This window comes from Copadichromis virginalis, linkage group LG14, assembly GCF_057382275.1.
Source record: "Copadichromis virginalis isolate Kocher_CV1m ecotype Utaka linkage group LG14, C_Virginalis_male_GT1.1, whole genome shotgun sequence".
Taxonomy (NCBI): domain Eukaryota; kingdom Metazoa; phylum Chordata; class Actinopteri; order Cichliformes; family Cichlidae; genus Copadichromis; species Copadichromis virginalis.
In genome coordinates this window covers 21,935,707-21,949,739 of record NC_140631.1, presented here as the reverse complement: position 1 = coordinate 21,949,739, position 14,033 = coordinate 21,935,707, and the positions used below count along the sequence as shown (strand labels likewise).

General features: G+C 39.8%; 1 protein-coding gene and 1 long non-coding RNA gene across 3 annotated transcripts in view; one reads left to right on the top strand and one right to left on the bottom strand.

Moving 5' to 3' along the window:
* LOC146693915 (uncharacterized) overlaps positions 1 to 14,033 on the top strand; it is a 340,133-nt gene that overhangs the window by 141,819 nt on the left and 184,281 nt on the right. The gene's annotated exons all lie outside the window — the stretch shown is intronic.
* fchsd2 (FCH and double SH3 domains 2) overlaps positions 1 to 14,033 on the bottom strand; it is a 72,691-nt gene that overhangs the window by 6,802 nt on the left and 51,856 nt on the right. For both annotated transcript variants that reach the window (XM_085429920.1, XM_085429921.1), the window contains 5 exons: positions 10,651 to 10,740; positions 10,368 to 10,430; positions 3,763 to 3,897; positions 543 to 626; positions 221 to 398 (listed from right to left, as the gene is read on the bottom strand). In XM_085429920.1, coding sequence (XP_085286046.1) covers positions 221 to 398; positions 543 to 626; positions 3,763 to 3,897; positions 10,368 to 10,430; positions 10,651 to 10,740 — 550 coding nt within the window. The remainder of the gene's footprint in view (positions 1 to 220; positions 399 to 542; positions 627 to 3,762; positions 3,898 to 10,367; positions 10,431 to 10,650; positions 10,741 to 14,033) is intronic.

Below are 14,033 nucleotides of genomic sequence, written 5' to 3'. Positions count from 1 at the left end.
CCCCTACATTTCCCCTTTCCAATAATACCCTGCTTAGTGTACTCAGTGTACTCTACAGAAGCAGTAAAGAGAAAAATGCCTCAGTTAGTGGCCCACAATAACCTCATTATGGGTGAAAACTCATTTACACGGGTACAACTAGAATTAACCTCTTTCCTTTAACTACTGCCATGAAGTTTAATTAATCCTTCACAGCAACTGTGCTTACAGGGTTACTTACTATTTGTGTCTCCGTTTATGCAGCCCGAGTGCAGCTCTGGCTCTGTTGAGTTAGACGAAGTGTGTGACCGAGCATCGAGCGTAGCCAGAGACTGGAGCATGCTCAGCAGACTGTTGGAGGTCGGGAACTGCAGGTATTTCTCTGGGACATAGCCCACCTGACCTGCCTTATTGCGTGCCTGAGAAACAAACAAATAAACAACAACAACAAAAGAAGCCCCAAAAATCATGTCAGTACAGACAGTAGCACAACAACGATCAAATTATTCAACTGGCAAAAAAAATGCGATACACATCTACAGCACTTGACTGCGATCGGGTACCTTAACCCAGTCCTCCATGTCTCCGTCCTCAATGACCTCCAACATCTCCTGTTCATCGATAGTTAACTCATCTGGTTGGGAGGCCTGAGGAAGAGACAGCGGGAGTTAAAGAAAGAAAAACAGAGAAAGTGGGAAGGAGAGTAGGAGAGTATGAAAGGAGGAAAGGTCAGCAGATGTGAAAGGACAGAAAAAGGGAGTAGCCAGACCTTATAGGCAAGGCAAGGCAAGTTTATTTGTATAGCACAATCCAACAACAAGGTGATTCAAAGTGCTTTACAGAGACATTAGAAACAAAAACAAATAAAAAGTATGATTTAAAATTGATTAAAACAAGCAAACAAACTAACTAACTAATTAACAGACAAACAAACAAAACAGTATATAAAATCAAAACAGATAAAATCAGAAATAGATAAAATCAGTAGTTAAAATGTTAGTTTTGAAATTTAAGCTTAAAAGTGTGGATTTGGTGTTTTATTCAAATGCAGCTGAGAACAGGTGAGTCTTCAACCTGGATTTAAATAAACCGAGTGTTTCAGCTGATCTGAGGCTTTCTGGGAGTTTGTTCCAGATATAAGGAGCATAAAAGCTGAATGCAGCTTCTCCGTGTCTGGTTCTGACTCTGGGAACTGATAAAAGACCGGATCCAGATGACCTGAGGGATCTGGAAGGTTCATACTGGGTCAGGAGGTCACTGATGTATTTTGGTCCTAAACCATTCAGAGCTTTATAAGAGATAAGATAAGATAAGATAAGATAAGATAGAACTTTATTAATCCCTCGGGTGGGTTCCTCTGGGAAATTCGACTTCCAAAAAAAGCACAGCAACGACCGAAGTTACAGTTACAGAATTGTTATATATATATACACACACACACACACACACACATATATAAATACAGAGACAAATATAAATAAAATATACAAAGGGGATAAATAGAATAAATAGGAATAAAAAATAAAAATACAAGTGAATTGCACATTTCAAGTATTGAGTCTATTGCACTGTTGACTATTTACAAAAAGTATTGCACAAGGTATTGTACAGTGAGGTGAAGAGGCACTACAGCTTAGTTGTTCCCCCCTCCTTTGTCCTCCTGTCTCCCCTCCCTCTCCCCTCCAGAGAGGAGTTAAACAGTTTGATGGCGTGTGGGACAAAGGAGTTTTTAAGTCTGTTAGTTCTTGTCTTGGGGAGAAGCAACCTGTCACTGAACAGACTCTTCTGATTGTTTATGGCCGTGTGCAGAGGATGCCCAGCATTGTTCATAATGTCCAGCAGTTTCTTTAATGTCCTTTTCTCTGCCACTGTCACCAGAGTGTCCAGCTTCATGCCGACCACAGAGCTAGCCCTCCTGATCAGTTTCTCCAGCCTGGATGAGTCCTTCTTTGCTGTGCTGCTCCCCCAGCACACCACAGCATAGAAAAGTACTCCAGCAACCACCGACTGGTAAAACATCCTCAGGAGCTTCCTGCAGATGTTAAAAGACCTCAGCCTCCTGAGGAAGTACAGTCGGCTTTGGGATTTTTTATACAGGTGCTCTGTGTTGCATGACCAGTCCAGTTTATTGTCCCACAGCCCGAGGTACTTGTACTTGTTGACCACCTCCACCTCCTCCCCCTCTATCTGAACCGGCAGTGGACCTTCTCTGGACCTCCCGAAGTCCACAACCAGTTCCTTAGTCTTTGAGGTGTTGAGTTGCAGGTGGTTTGTGTGACTCCATGCGACAAAGTTCCTCACCAGACTTCTGTACTCCTCTTCCTGATCATCCCAGACCAGCATCAGCATCAGAACTTTAAAGTCTATCCTCTGACGGACAGGCAGGCAGTGTAAAGACCTCAGAGCTGGACTGATGTGGTCCACTTTTTTGGTCTTAGTGAGGACTCGAGCAGCAGAGTTCTGAATGAGCTGTAGTTGTCTGACTGATTTTTTAGGTAGACCTGTAAAGATGCTGTTACAGTAATCAAGCCTACTAAAGATGAATGCATGGACTAGTTTTTCCAGGTCCTGTTGGGACATCAGATCTTTTATCCTTGATATATTCTTGAGGTGATAGTAAGCTGACTTTGTTATTGTCTTAATGTGTTTTTCTAAGTTTAGGTCTGCATCCATCACTACACCCAAATTTCTCGCCTGGTTTGTGGTTTTTAGGTGTAGAGATTGAAGTTCTCTGGTGACCTGTAATCGTTTTTCTTTGGCGCCAAAGACTATTACCTCAGTTTTGTTTTTGTTTAGCTGGAGAAAATTGTGGCACAACCAGTCATTAATTTCCTCAATGCATTTACCAAGAGCCTGTACAGGGCCTCGGTCTCCTGGTGACATTGTGATATATATTTGTGTGTCATCTGCATAGCTGTGATAGTTTATTTTGTTGTTGTTTATAATCTGTGCCAGTGGGAGCATGTAAATGTTAAACAGAGGGGGTCCCAAGATGGAACCTTGGGGAACTCCACATGTGATGCTTGTCTGCTCAGATGTGAAGTTACCTATTGATACAAAGTATTTCCTGTTTTCTACATATGTTTTGAACCAGTTTAGTACAGTTCCTGAAAGACCTGCCCAGTTCTCCAGTCGTTTGAGTAATATGTTGTGGTCAACTGTATCAAATGCTGCACTGAGATCCAGTAAAACTAGGACTGACATTTTTCCACTGTCTGTATTCAGACATATGTCATTAAACACTTTGGTCAGAGCAGTTTCAGTGCTGTGGTTCTGTCTAAAACCTAACTGGAAGGCATCACAGCAGTTATTCTGTTTTAAGAAGTAATTGAGCTGTTGAGAAACTGCTTTTTCAATGATCTTACTTAAAAATGGGAGATTTGAAATCGGCCTGTAGTTGTTCATTTGTGTCTTGTCAAGATTGTCCTTTTTCAGTATAGGTTTTATTACAGCAGTTTTTAGTGGTTCCGGAAACACACCTGACATTAAGGAAAAGTTGACGATCTGTAACAGGTCTGACTCTAAAGTCTTTGAGACCTTTTTGAAAAAACTTGTTGGCAGGACATCTAAACAGCAAGAGGAGGAATTCAGTTGACCTAAGATGTCCTCCATATAACCAAACACTTCTCTATTAATGATTAGTTAATGAGGTATTTAAATGGCATACATATGTCAACAATAATACTGTGTGCTGCAGGTGTTTCCTTTCTAGTAGGCAGATATTTGATGCTGTGTGCATGCAGGTGTGTGTCACCCTGTAACTGTGTGCATGCTGCTTCACACCTTGTATGAATACAGGACTTTGCAGGTTAGCGGGTAGTTGCGGAGGGTCCCCGAAGGGCTGGAGCTGCTGTCGTCAAAAACCTCCATATTCTCCTCACACTCTTCACCCTCTTCACGCTCCAGGTCCACTGTGCCCTTTAACACACAAACAGATCCACAATGAAAACCTCTGATAAGTACAAGGACAAACAAGAAAAGCTCCACTCACCTTTAAAGTTAATGATTAAAACACACGCCTATATTCAAGAGCAAAAACACAACAACAGCTGTTTAAATGCAAAACATTTAACATATTTTACATGATACCAGATGGTAAAATGCTCAGTATATTTATATTTTCTTTGATGTTTAGCTAAATTATTAATGTAAACCAGTTAAAAAAAGTCAAAGTGCTCACAACTCCTGCTGTCCAAGTGATGCCTAGTTAGGTATACTGTTATCTGTTTATTTCTACTGCTTCAAACTAACCTTGCAGCTCCCCAGCTGTGTTATGATCCCAGCTTCTCTTCTCACTTTCTACTATGCGTCCGATAACCAGCTGCGAGACTATGTCTTGTCTATTCGCCACCTGTAGTATTTTTCCATCTGTACAGATAGTTCCTTACCTTTCTATCGCTCCTTCCTGTCTGAGTTTCTCTATCCTGCTCAGTGTGTGTACTGTAGCTTTTTTGACACAGGTGTACCAGGACTAATGTTTCAAATGAGCCAGCCACTCCCTCGTTTGTTCCATGTGAATTTCACTGGCTTACAGGGAAGTCATGTGATACAGCTGGTAGAAAGATCTATCACAGACAGAAGGCTGACCTGACCAGTAACAATAGATGGGGAGAGAAAATAGTGTGTGTGTGTGTGTGTGTGTGTGTGTGTGTGTGTGTGTGTGTGTGTGTGTGTGTGTGTGTGTGTGTGTGTGTGTGTGTGTGTGTGTGTGTTCTCAGTTCATTGTGTTTAGTCATCAGATTTCTGTTGACACAGTAAACTCTATAACGGTGCACAACAAAACATGTATGTCTTTAGTACTTTAGTTAATCTCCAGAGTTTGACATATGATTCTGTAATAAAAAAGACACTGTTATCGAAACTATCTGAAGGAATGGGTAAGAAAATAGGGAATGTTTTTGCACCTTGACATGGGTGTGTCATTAACACTATTTGCTTTAGGAGGAAGGCTTTCTGTTTTTACCCACTTGGTAACACGTTACCAAAGGCTTTTAATATGTTTTATTTTTAACCGCCTAAGACCCGAACTCTTCCACAGCATGCATTTTTAATTTCTTTTTGATATTTGGACTGATTGGGACCCGATGAATGTAAAAACAAAGAATTACCAGATTTTTTTTTACCTGATTTTTGTTTCTAAGAAAAATGAGAGCCACATATGAGGATATTCGTTTAACATTTCAATAGAACAGTAGCAGTATAATGTCCTCGTAAGTGGATATCAGGCCCTTGTAGAGCAAAATTGAGTATTTTGGTCTAAATAACCCAAAATGTGATGTCCACATATGTGGACGCCAAGTCCTAGGAGGTTAAAGCTCTTGTATTGAATTTGTATCAAGTGTAATTTGGTCTTTAAAGTCTTGTATTTTGTATCAAGAGCCTAAACACATTTGTACACACGTCATTTATTTTTGCTGTACAAAGAGACTGGATCTAATGCTCTGATATTTACCTGATATTAATCTGTACTGGAAAATTGTCATCCAATTAATTTCAGGAAATGGCTGCTAAGTATTTTAGATAATGTCACTCCTACATTTTTTTTCCTGGATCTGAGGATGCATGGCTGCTGCAATTTTGAGGTGTTTTTGGTCATTTTTCCTGTTGACCTGCTGACCTGAGCTGACCTCAGGGAGATGATGATGAATCAAAAAAATTGCTTGTGTTAAAAAATAATGTATAGACCTCTCTTCCTCCTTTTTTTGTTTTCCTGATTGTGAGCATACTTTTTACCTAGAAGAAATATAAACATGGACTTACGTTTGTGCTTCTTTAAAACTGTTACCTGCATAATAAAAACATTACATTTGCCGTGATGCTGTATATTGTTCAGCCATGATTTCTAAAATAAATAGAATAACAGTAGCATTTACCATATGAATAAGTACTGACTATAATTAGCTTGGTAAAAACACAGTAATAGTTAAACTGACAGGACTGGCCTTAATTTTTGTTGTTTTGTCCTGCTAACGCATGAAAAAGTGAGATCTGAGGAACATCAGTTTTGTTAAAATGAATCTTGAGGGGCACATAAATGTGCACACCAACATTCATGGCAATCCATTCAGCAGTTTGGATACAGTTCCCTAAAAACCACGCCATCCTAAGTGATGTGCTGCCGTGAAGATGACTTCGTTTTTAGGAAAACGTGTTACAGGATAAGATAAACTGAGTGTGAGTGTGTTTCACCTAAACATCAGGACACAGTCCTGTGATCCTTTCAATAGTTACTGACATGTCTGAACCACATAAAATAAACACTGCTGCGGTCTGTTAGTAATTGATAAGTGTCCATGTTAAATAATAAACCCCTGATGTAACACATCATTTACCACTACTACCTGGACAAGGGTAATTTCATTGTAAAGAGAAGGTGATTTCAAGCACAGCCATGTAGAACCTACGGCGTGGAGGCTTCAGTCAGGGCCACATTTCTTTAGTGGCTGCTTGTTTGTTGGTTCACATTAAGCTTATCCTCTTTGTTGATTTAAGAATACGCTGCTTAGCCCAGAGACCAGTTCCTTTTAATCCCTGAAGTAAAGGCCAGTATGTATTCCAGTAATAACCCTATAAAGTACCACAAAATATACATCTCAGTATATGTACCAATACAGCGGAGACAGGCCAGTGCAAGATTTTACTGTTCCTGGAGGTAAAAGTGTTATTGTAATGAAGGCAGTTGCTGTCTGAGAGGCCTGAGGTTTTTAAGGCTTGCAGTATTTCATTCAGATTAATAAACCTGAGTGGGATGAAGAAACGGCCGAGGAGAGAGCCTGCTCCCTACTTTCATTGTGTTTCTGTCACGTCCTGTGCAGATTATTACTCGCACTACATCAATCCTTTGTTCTTTCTTTGTTATCGGTCACTTCTGACTTTTCCTTCCCTTCTCATACTGTCTCTTTTTCTTGCACCCTGTTAATAACAATGTCCCAGCTTTCTTTGCTGCTGTCAGTCTCCCCAGGCTCTCCAAATAAAATCTATGTCAGATGAACTGCTGTCATATGCCTGAATACTCAATGTGCCTCCTGGTCTGTTCTTTTAATGACATCTAAACCACACTGAGTTTTCAGCAAACGCCTACAACAGACAAATCTTGTAAATAGGACAAGAGAAGTTTTAAAATGCCGTCAAAAGAAGATAAATATTGTTCAAAATTTTAACCCTCCTGACTGTTTTTAGTATAAAATATTTTGAGACATACACTCACTGGACACTATTAAGCACATCTTTCTTGTGGCTTTGACCCCTTTTGCCTTTATAACTGCTTTAATTCTTCATTGCATACATTCAACAAGGTGATTCCAGCACCTTGTTGAATTAATCAGAGATTTGGGTCCATATTGACATGATGGCATCACACAGTTGACACAGTTTTGTCCGCCACGGCATATCTGTGGCATTTAAATGATGCTCAGTTGGTACTAAAGGGATCAGGTGACAAGAAAATATCTCCCACACCATCACAAGCAGCCAGCAGGGATTCATGCTTTTATGCTGTGTGCTGTGTGACCAAATACTATCCAAACGCTGCAGCAGAAATGCGGTCTTCTGCTGCTACAGCCAATCTGCTTTAAAGCACGATGTATGTTTAGAGATGCTCTTCTGCATACCTTGACTGTAATGACTGATCATCTGAGTTTGTGTTCATCTTCACCCACAGAACTGACCCCTTCTAGACATTTTCTACTTTTTAGACTCTGTAGATAGAGATGGTTATGTGTCCCAGTAGATCAGCAGCTTCTGAAAAGCTTACACCACATTCACTTAAATCAGCCTCCTTCCTCATTCTGATGCTCAGTTAGTCAGCAGGTCATCTTAACCATATCTACATGCAGAAATTAGTTGATGCCATGTGATTGGCTCATTACAAATTGGATTTGACCTGCAGGTTTGTGCACCGTGATCAAATCTTGAGGAGACTCAAGGTGTGGGGACCATTTTGTCTGAGCAAACATGCCACACCTTATATCTCTTACAGTATAAAATCACATTACAGCAAGTTATTGGCTGTTTTCACCCCCACCTTTCTCACCTCCAATGCCTCTGCTCTGACATGACTTTCTCCTCATCTCTGCTCTTCTCCTTCACCTCATACCCCTCCTCTTCTTCTTCTTTTTCTTTTTTTTTTTTTTTTTACAGCCAATTAACTTTTCTCATTCTTCAGTACTTGTCTCTCTGCTGCTGCTTCTTTCACCCTTTAACTGCACAAATGCCTCTTTCATTCTTTTTCCATTTAGCTCATCTCTCTCTCCATTTTCTCTCTTTCTTAAGTTCAGTGTCTGTCTCTCTCTCTCTCTCTCTCTCTCTCTCTTTCTCTCTAGTGTTAGCTGCAAGCTGCAATATCACATGAGCAGAATGTCAAGTGCTTCCAATAAAGCAGACTAGCTATGTTTAGTCTTGTTGACAGACAGACAGACACACGTCTCCTCACAAAGCCCCATGTGGGATCACTCTACTAGTGATTGGCACACTTGCCTCCCTGTAAAGCTAATGCAGAGAAGACAACTCACATACAAATGCACAAACATAATTACGCAGAAATATCCCTACACAAAAGAACACAGCATGTAAGGCTGAATTACAGCCAGTGTATAGTTTATATATGGCACTTTGATACTTCATAATAAAATACCTCTGTGATAAAAGCTGTATTTCTAAAGTGTCTAATATTTTTAGGGTGGAGTTCTGCACAGAGCATGAAAAACTTGGGACCCATTAGCACATTCATACAGTTTGCGCACACTTTCACAAACATGATGAGATGATACACAAAAGACGTCATATCTGTCTACTTTGTCATTAAAGCTAAGAGCTGTGAAATAAAGTTAAGAGAGAACTACATCAGTATTCCACTGAGGAAGTGGGGCGTTTTAAGAGTCTTTAACTGGTGTGATAGATGATTAGGCAGCAGGGCCAAGGTCAATTATTTATCAATTTACATCTTTCAGAAAGTAATCTGTCAGGAGAGCTACTCTGGTTGGGAGATTTTCACGGATAATGAAACCATAAAGAATGAGCAGCCATGAGCCCGTGTGTTAAAAGTTTAGCATTTCATTTTTGAATGTGCTGAATTGAGTGTCGTGCTTGTGTAGTGAATTTGAAGAATTTACTGAGAGACAGTTGGGAAATCAAAAGATCATATACAGCTTACTGATGTGAGGGTGTTCATTTTAGTGGGTACAGCAGGCCAATGTCAATGCAATAAACACAGTTACAAAAAAGTGTGCAAAAGTCTTGAGCCATTTCTTTATATTTTGCTTACAAGGAGCGAGAAATTCTTGTAACGTTTTAAAGTGTTCTTTAGCTATAGTTCTCCAGGCTTTCAAACACCTTAAAATAGTAATAAGGTGATTCCCAAAGAGCTATTAGCTAAAAGCTTGGCATAACTCAGCATGGCGTGCAGTGTGTCCTTAAAAAAATTGAGCAAACTGGACAGGTAGAAGACAAGAGAACAAGTGGCATGTGTAAGAGAAACCTATCTACAGCAGGTGAACAGCATCTGAAAGTTGTGTCCTTATGAAACAGGAAAGCTCCTTGGACAGCAGGAGCTGAGAGATGCAGCTGACCCTTTAGCTGATCCATTCAGAAATGCTCTCGGTAGAAGGGGTGGATGTCAAGAAGCACTTCTTAATGAAAGGAAACTGGGATAAAAGACTGAGGTACTTCAAATTACACGAGAACTCGACTGAAAATCAGTGGCAACTGGTCTGATGGAGTAATGAATCCAAATTTCAAATTTCAGGTCCAAATTGTTGATGGAGATAAAAAAAAAAAAGGTTCAACAGTGGGTGTCTACAGCCATCTGTAAAACATGGTGAAGGCTCTGTCATGGTTTGCATTTCAGCAAGTGGTGAACATAGAAAAGACAGATAGTGATCCACCATGTACACCACTTTGAAACTGTCTGATTGTCAGTGGCTTCACACTTCAGCATGATAATGATCTCAAACACACTGCTAATATAGTGAGATACATACATGAAAAGAAAAACACACAATGCAACACATCAGTTGTGGACTGATCTCCCCAGAAACCAGACCTCTAGTTAGCACTAGACTTAATCAGCTCCTACATATGATTACATCCACTTTAAAAAGCCTAAGACTCCAACAGCCAAAGCACTAAACATCCAGTAGGTGGGCACATTCATCTTTGTCATATAGTTTGTTATTTACCCTGTAGGTGTAGGAATTGCATTTTCTAGCCAAGTGAGAACAGATATTGCAGGCTGGTAGTAACATTAGGACCCATGTTTTGTTTAAAACTACTTTTAAATATATACATTTTAAATATTTTGTCCAAATTTTGTCCAGTGGTAGACAAGTTTAATTGTTCTGGCTTGGCAAAAAATAGCTGCAATGCAGATGTAGTGAGGGGCTGTGTCTCACCGACAGTGAGGGGTCGTGGGAAGTGTAGCTGGCCCAACGTTCATTCTCCAGCTCCTCCATCACCTACAGCATGCACGGAGAGAGTCAGGGGTTTATACACATATTGCAAACAGGCAGACACATACACACAAAATATACAAACAACAACAAAAAAAAGTGCTCAAAGATATGACTGCAAACACAACCATACGCATATCAAATAAATCTTCACACAGGTCAGGGACATGCACATGAGCACACAGCATACCTGCATGCTTTCCCAACACTCACTGACAATACACACCTGGTTCATGGCGCTCTTTAGCCAGGTATCCACGGCAACCCCAACTTGGCGTAGAAGGTCCAGCCGAGCTTCAGCTTTCAACTTTATTGTCTTTGGAGAGCAAAGAGGTTAAGATTGTTAAAGAAGCACATGTACCAAGGCTGCAAAGTCCAATATCAATCTTTAAAAGAAAGGATGATATAAAACACTATACAAATGACTGGTTATTAGCAAACATGCTAATAATGCTCCAACTACCTACATAAACGATGGGATTACTAAAATGCAAGGTCCTAAAGAAAAAGATGGAAATTACAATGAAGCTGTATGTTAGAGGAAACATAAGGAGCCATTTCTACTCATGTCACAGCTTTCATTTTGACATCTTGACAGCTGCACGAGTTCTGTTCAATGCAAACTGAATTTTCACCCCAAAATGTTTAAAAACTGGGTCACACAGTCTCCTAAGCAACAAATCATCAAAACTTGCTGCACTCTAATGAGACTAGATGATGATGCTATATCCACCAGTAGAGGAACCCCTGAGATATACATTGAAGCTCTCTCGCATCAGCTCGCTCTTATCTCTAATCCTGTCTCCTTTTCCTTCTGTCTCTCATTGTTTTCATCAATTTCCTCTTTCATTACCTGCTTCTTTCCTTTCTCACCAGTGCTGACAGAGCAGACTGATAGCTGATAGCTCCATCCCACAGAGGCACGGAGTAAGACAGAAAGACACGCCGTCAAGACAGACTCCCACACTTTGATCAATAAAGGCCTGAGCCACTTCATGGGCCTCAGTTTTTCCCTTCCGTTAGCAGCACCTAACAAACACCAGCCTTGGCTGTTGCTACTGAACCATAAACATACCAGACTAAGATGGGGACAAATAATGGCCATTACACTGCTAGCAACTGTTCCTTAAGGAAAGCTGCAGCACTAAATCATTAATGTAAGTCAATATGAAGCACAGCCAATGGTGTGAGTGCAAATCACATGTGGATAGAGTGCACACAGTCAGGCAGACAGAGCATCTATAATCAATACTAGCAAAACTGAAAGAAATAGAAAAATAGATGGAGGATAGATAGATAGAAAACTCGCAGGGAAAACCAGGACATCAGTAGCTTAGCAGATCATCTGGATTACCATCCATCACAATAAAAAGCCCATAAAAGTCCATAAAATGACAAATGTCACCTTGACCTTGAGCACAATTTGGGTGGAGACTCGGCTGATCATTGTGTGCAAGTTGCACTAAAGTCTGATCAATACCTGAGGAGAAGCAGCGATTTTTGTGAATTGTGGATGAACAGACAGACACCTCGCCGTGACATGAGCTCATTAGTACTCTGGCCAGCAGAACTGAACATCAGGAGTCCAGCTGTAAATCAATTATTGATTTATGATTGAATTATTAAGGATTCTGGGTTCACGTCTTGTACAAAGACCTCTACGGAAGTCAAACTGTGTTATACAAAAGGTACTACAAACAAGCATTTAAACACATAACAGCAGCTATGCTGATAAAAGCAATAATGTGGTATGTGAGCTCCTTGTGATAGACAAACAGCAAAGAAGAGTTATTTAAACTATAAAAGGCACAGGGGGACCACTGCAATCACTCCCTATATGTACTATAAGTTTTCACAGTGCATTCTGTCATCATCTCAGCAAACCAACTGGTCTGGGTTGGTTTGCTGAGACTCATGGCTATGTCTATGCCCTATTTATTCAATTGTGCTCACATGTCAATACACATAGTGTAGAAAAATATGAGCAGATCCACTCAGTCAACTTTCCAACTCTTGTTAGTTTTGCTTGCTTGTAGTGAAATACTTTTGAGAGCACAACCTACTCCCTGCTCTGATGTTGTGAGTCAACAAGGCCAGATTGTCTAGTGGAGGCAGTTTGAGAACAGCCTCCGACAGCTACGTATGGAAACAGCCCCTTGCCTCAGCTGTTCTCACTCCCACCCCCTCTGAGAGCTTCTTATAAATAGGAAAGCAGCAAAAATGCCCATAATCGTTTATTTTAAATAAAGGAATTTTAGATTTTGGTTTAAACTTGTACTTCAAAGCATAAAAGAGCTGGTAGCTTTAAAATTTAGGATTTTCCATTAAGAGAAATTGGAGAAAATCTTAATCTGATTAGCTTCAGTCCGAATGACCTGCACACAGTATGTATCTCCTACAGCATATGCAATACAACTGCCATGTGCCTCTCTCTGACAAATTAATGAGATCAAAAGTGTTCCCTTCATCCCAGTGCTGTGTTTTCTCCTGATATCTGATCTTGGGAACATGTTGTTTTATTAATTAGCTTCAGCAGCGCATTACAGGCTAGCCTGGGGCATACTATATCATTTATAAAAGAATATATAACGCATTTAATTGTATATTTTGACCATCTTCACTTGTCTTTTATCATAGCAAGAATCACTCATATCACTTAGTTATGCTGTTAAGCCTTGTTATGGTAATAACTGTCAAGCAGTTTCAGAGAAAGACACAAACAGGCTCATCTGTAGAGCACAGAATACATAACTCTTCCCTTTCTGTCAGTATTTACTGATTCCACTTTAGAAAAATTGGATATCTGTGGAGACTGAACGGTGCAAACTATAACAAAACACTGAAAAATAAATACAGCACTATAAAAAGTGTGAGGCGTTTCATTTTGTATAGTTTTTTGTGACCATCATAGAAACAAACAAACAAAAAAACTCGGCCTTGCTTTTTCCAATCATGTCCACACAGCTAAAATGCATAATCCTGTCAATATAAACCTCCCAGCCTCCCTTGGCTTTTTAACATATTTAATTAAAGATTTGGCTAAAACCGTGGGCCAACAAATTTACATATATGGTTTTTGCTTCATGTTTGTGATAAAAAAATGCTCATAGAAAACTGTAAAACAACAAAAAAAACAGGAAACTTGCTGACATTTTCAGCCTTTACATTAAAATTAGAAGCAGCTATAATGTTTTATCTCAAATTCACAACTTCTGTTTTCGACACAGTTTCACCTGCAGTTTTATATTCAATAAGCATTTCAACAGTTGTTGTTTTAACTGTAAACACTGGCTTTAAACCACAGCTTTAACTACAGTAAATAATAACAGTCTTGATTACTGACTGATTGTAATCGTGCAAGCTTAAGCAGGCATACCAGATAGTCTGCTTGTTATGATATGACGTAGAGACTGCTTAGCCAGAAAAACACAAATTCCTCAGAAATGCAGCACTTAAATATTTAAGGGAACAACTTATCATCACAAAAAAACTTAAGTTACTAAGCTAATGACATTTAGACGTGCAAGACGCTGCCCAGGATGCCCCTGCATAGATTTCACTTAGTGGAACGCCTCATGTGGCCATAACCCTGGTACACTGACAACTAAC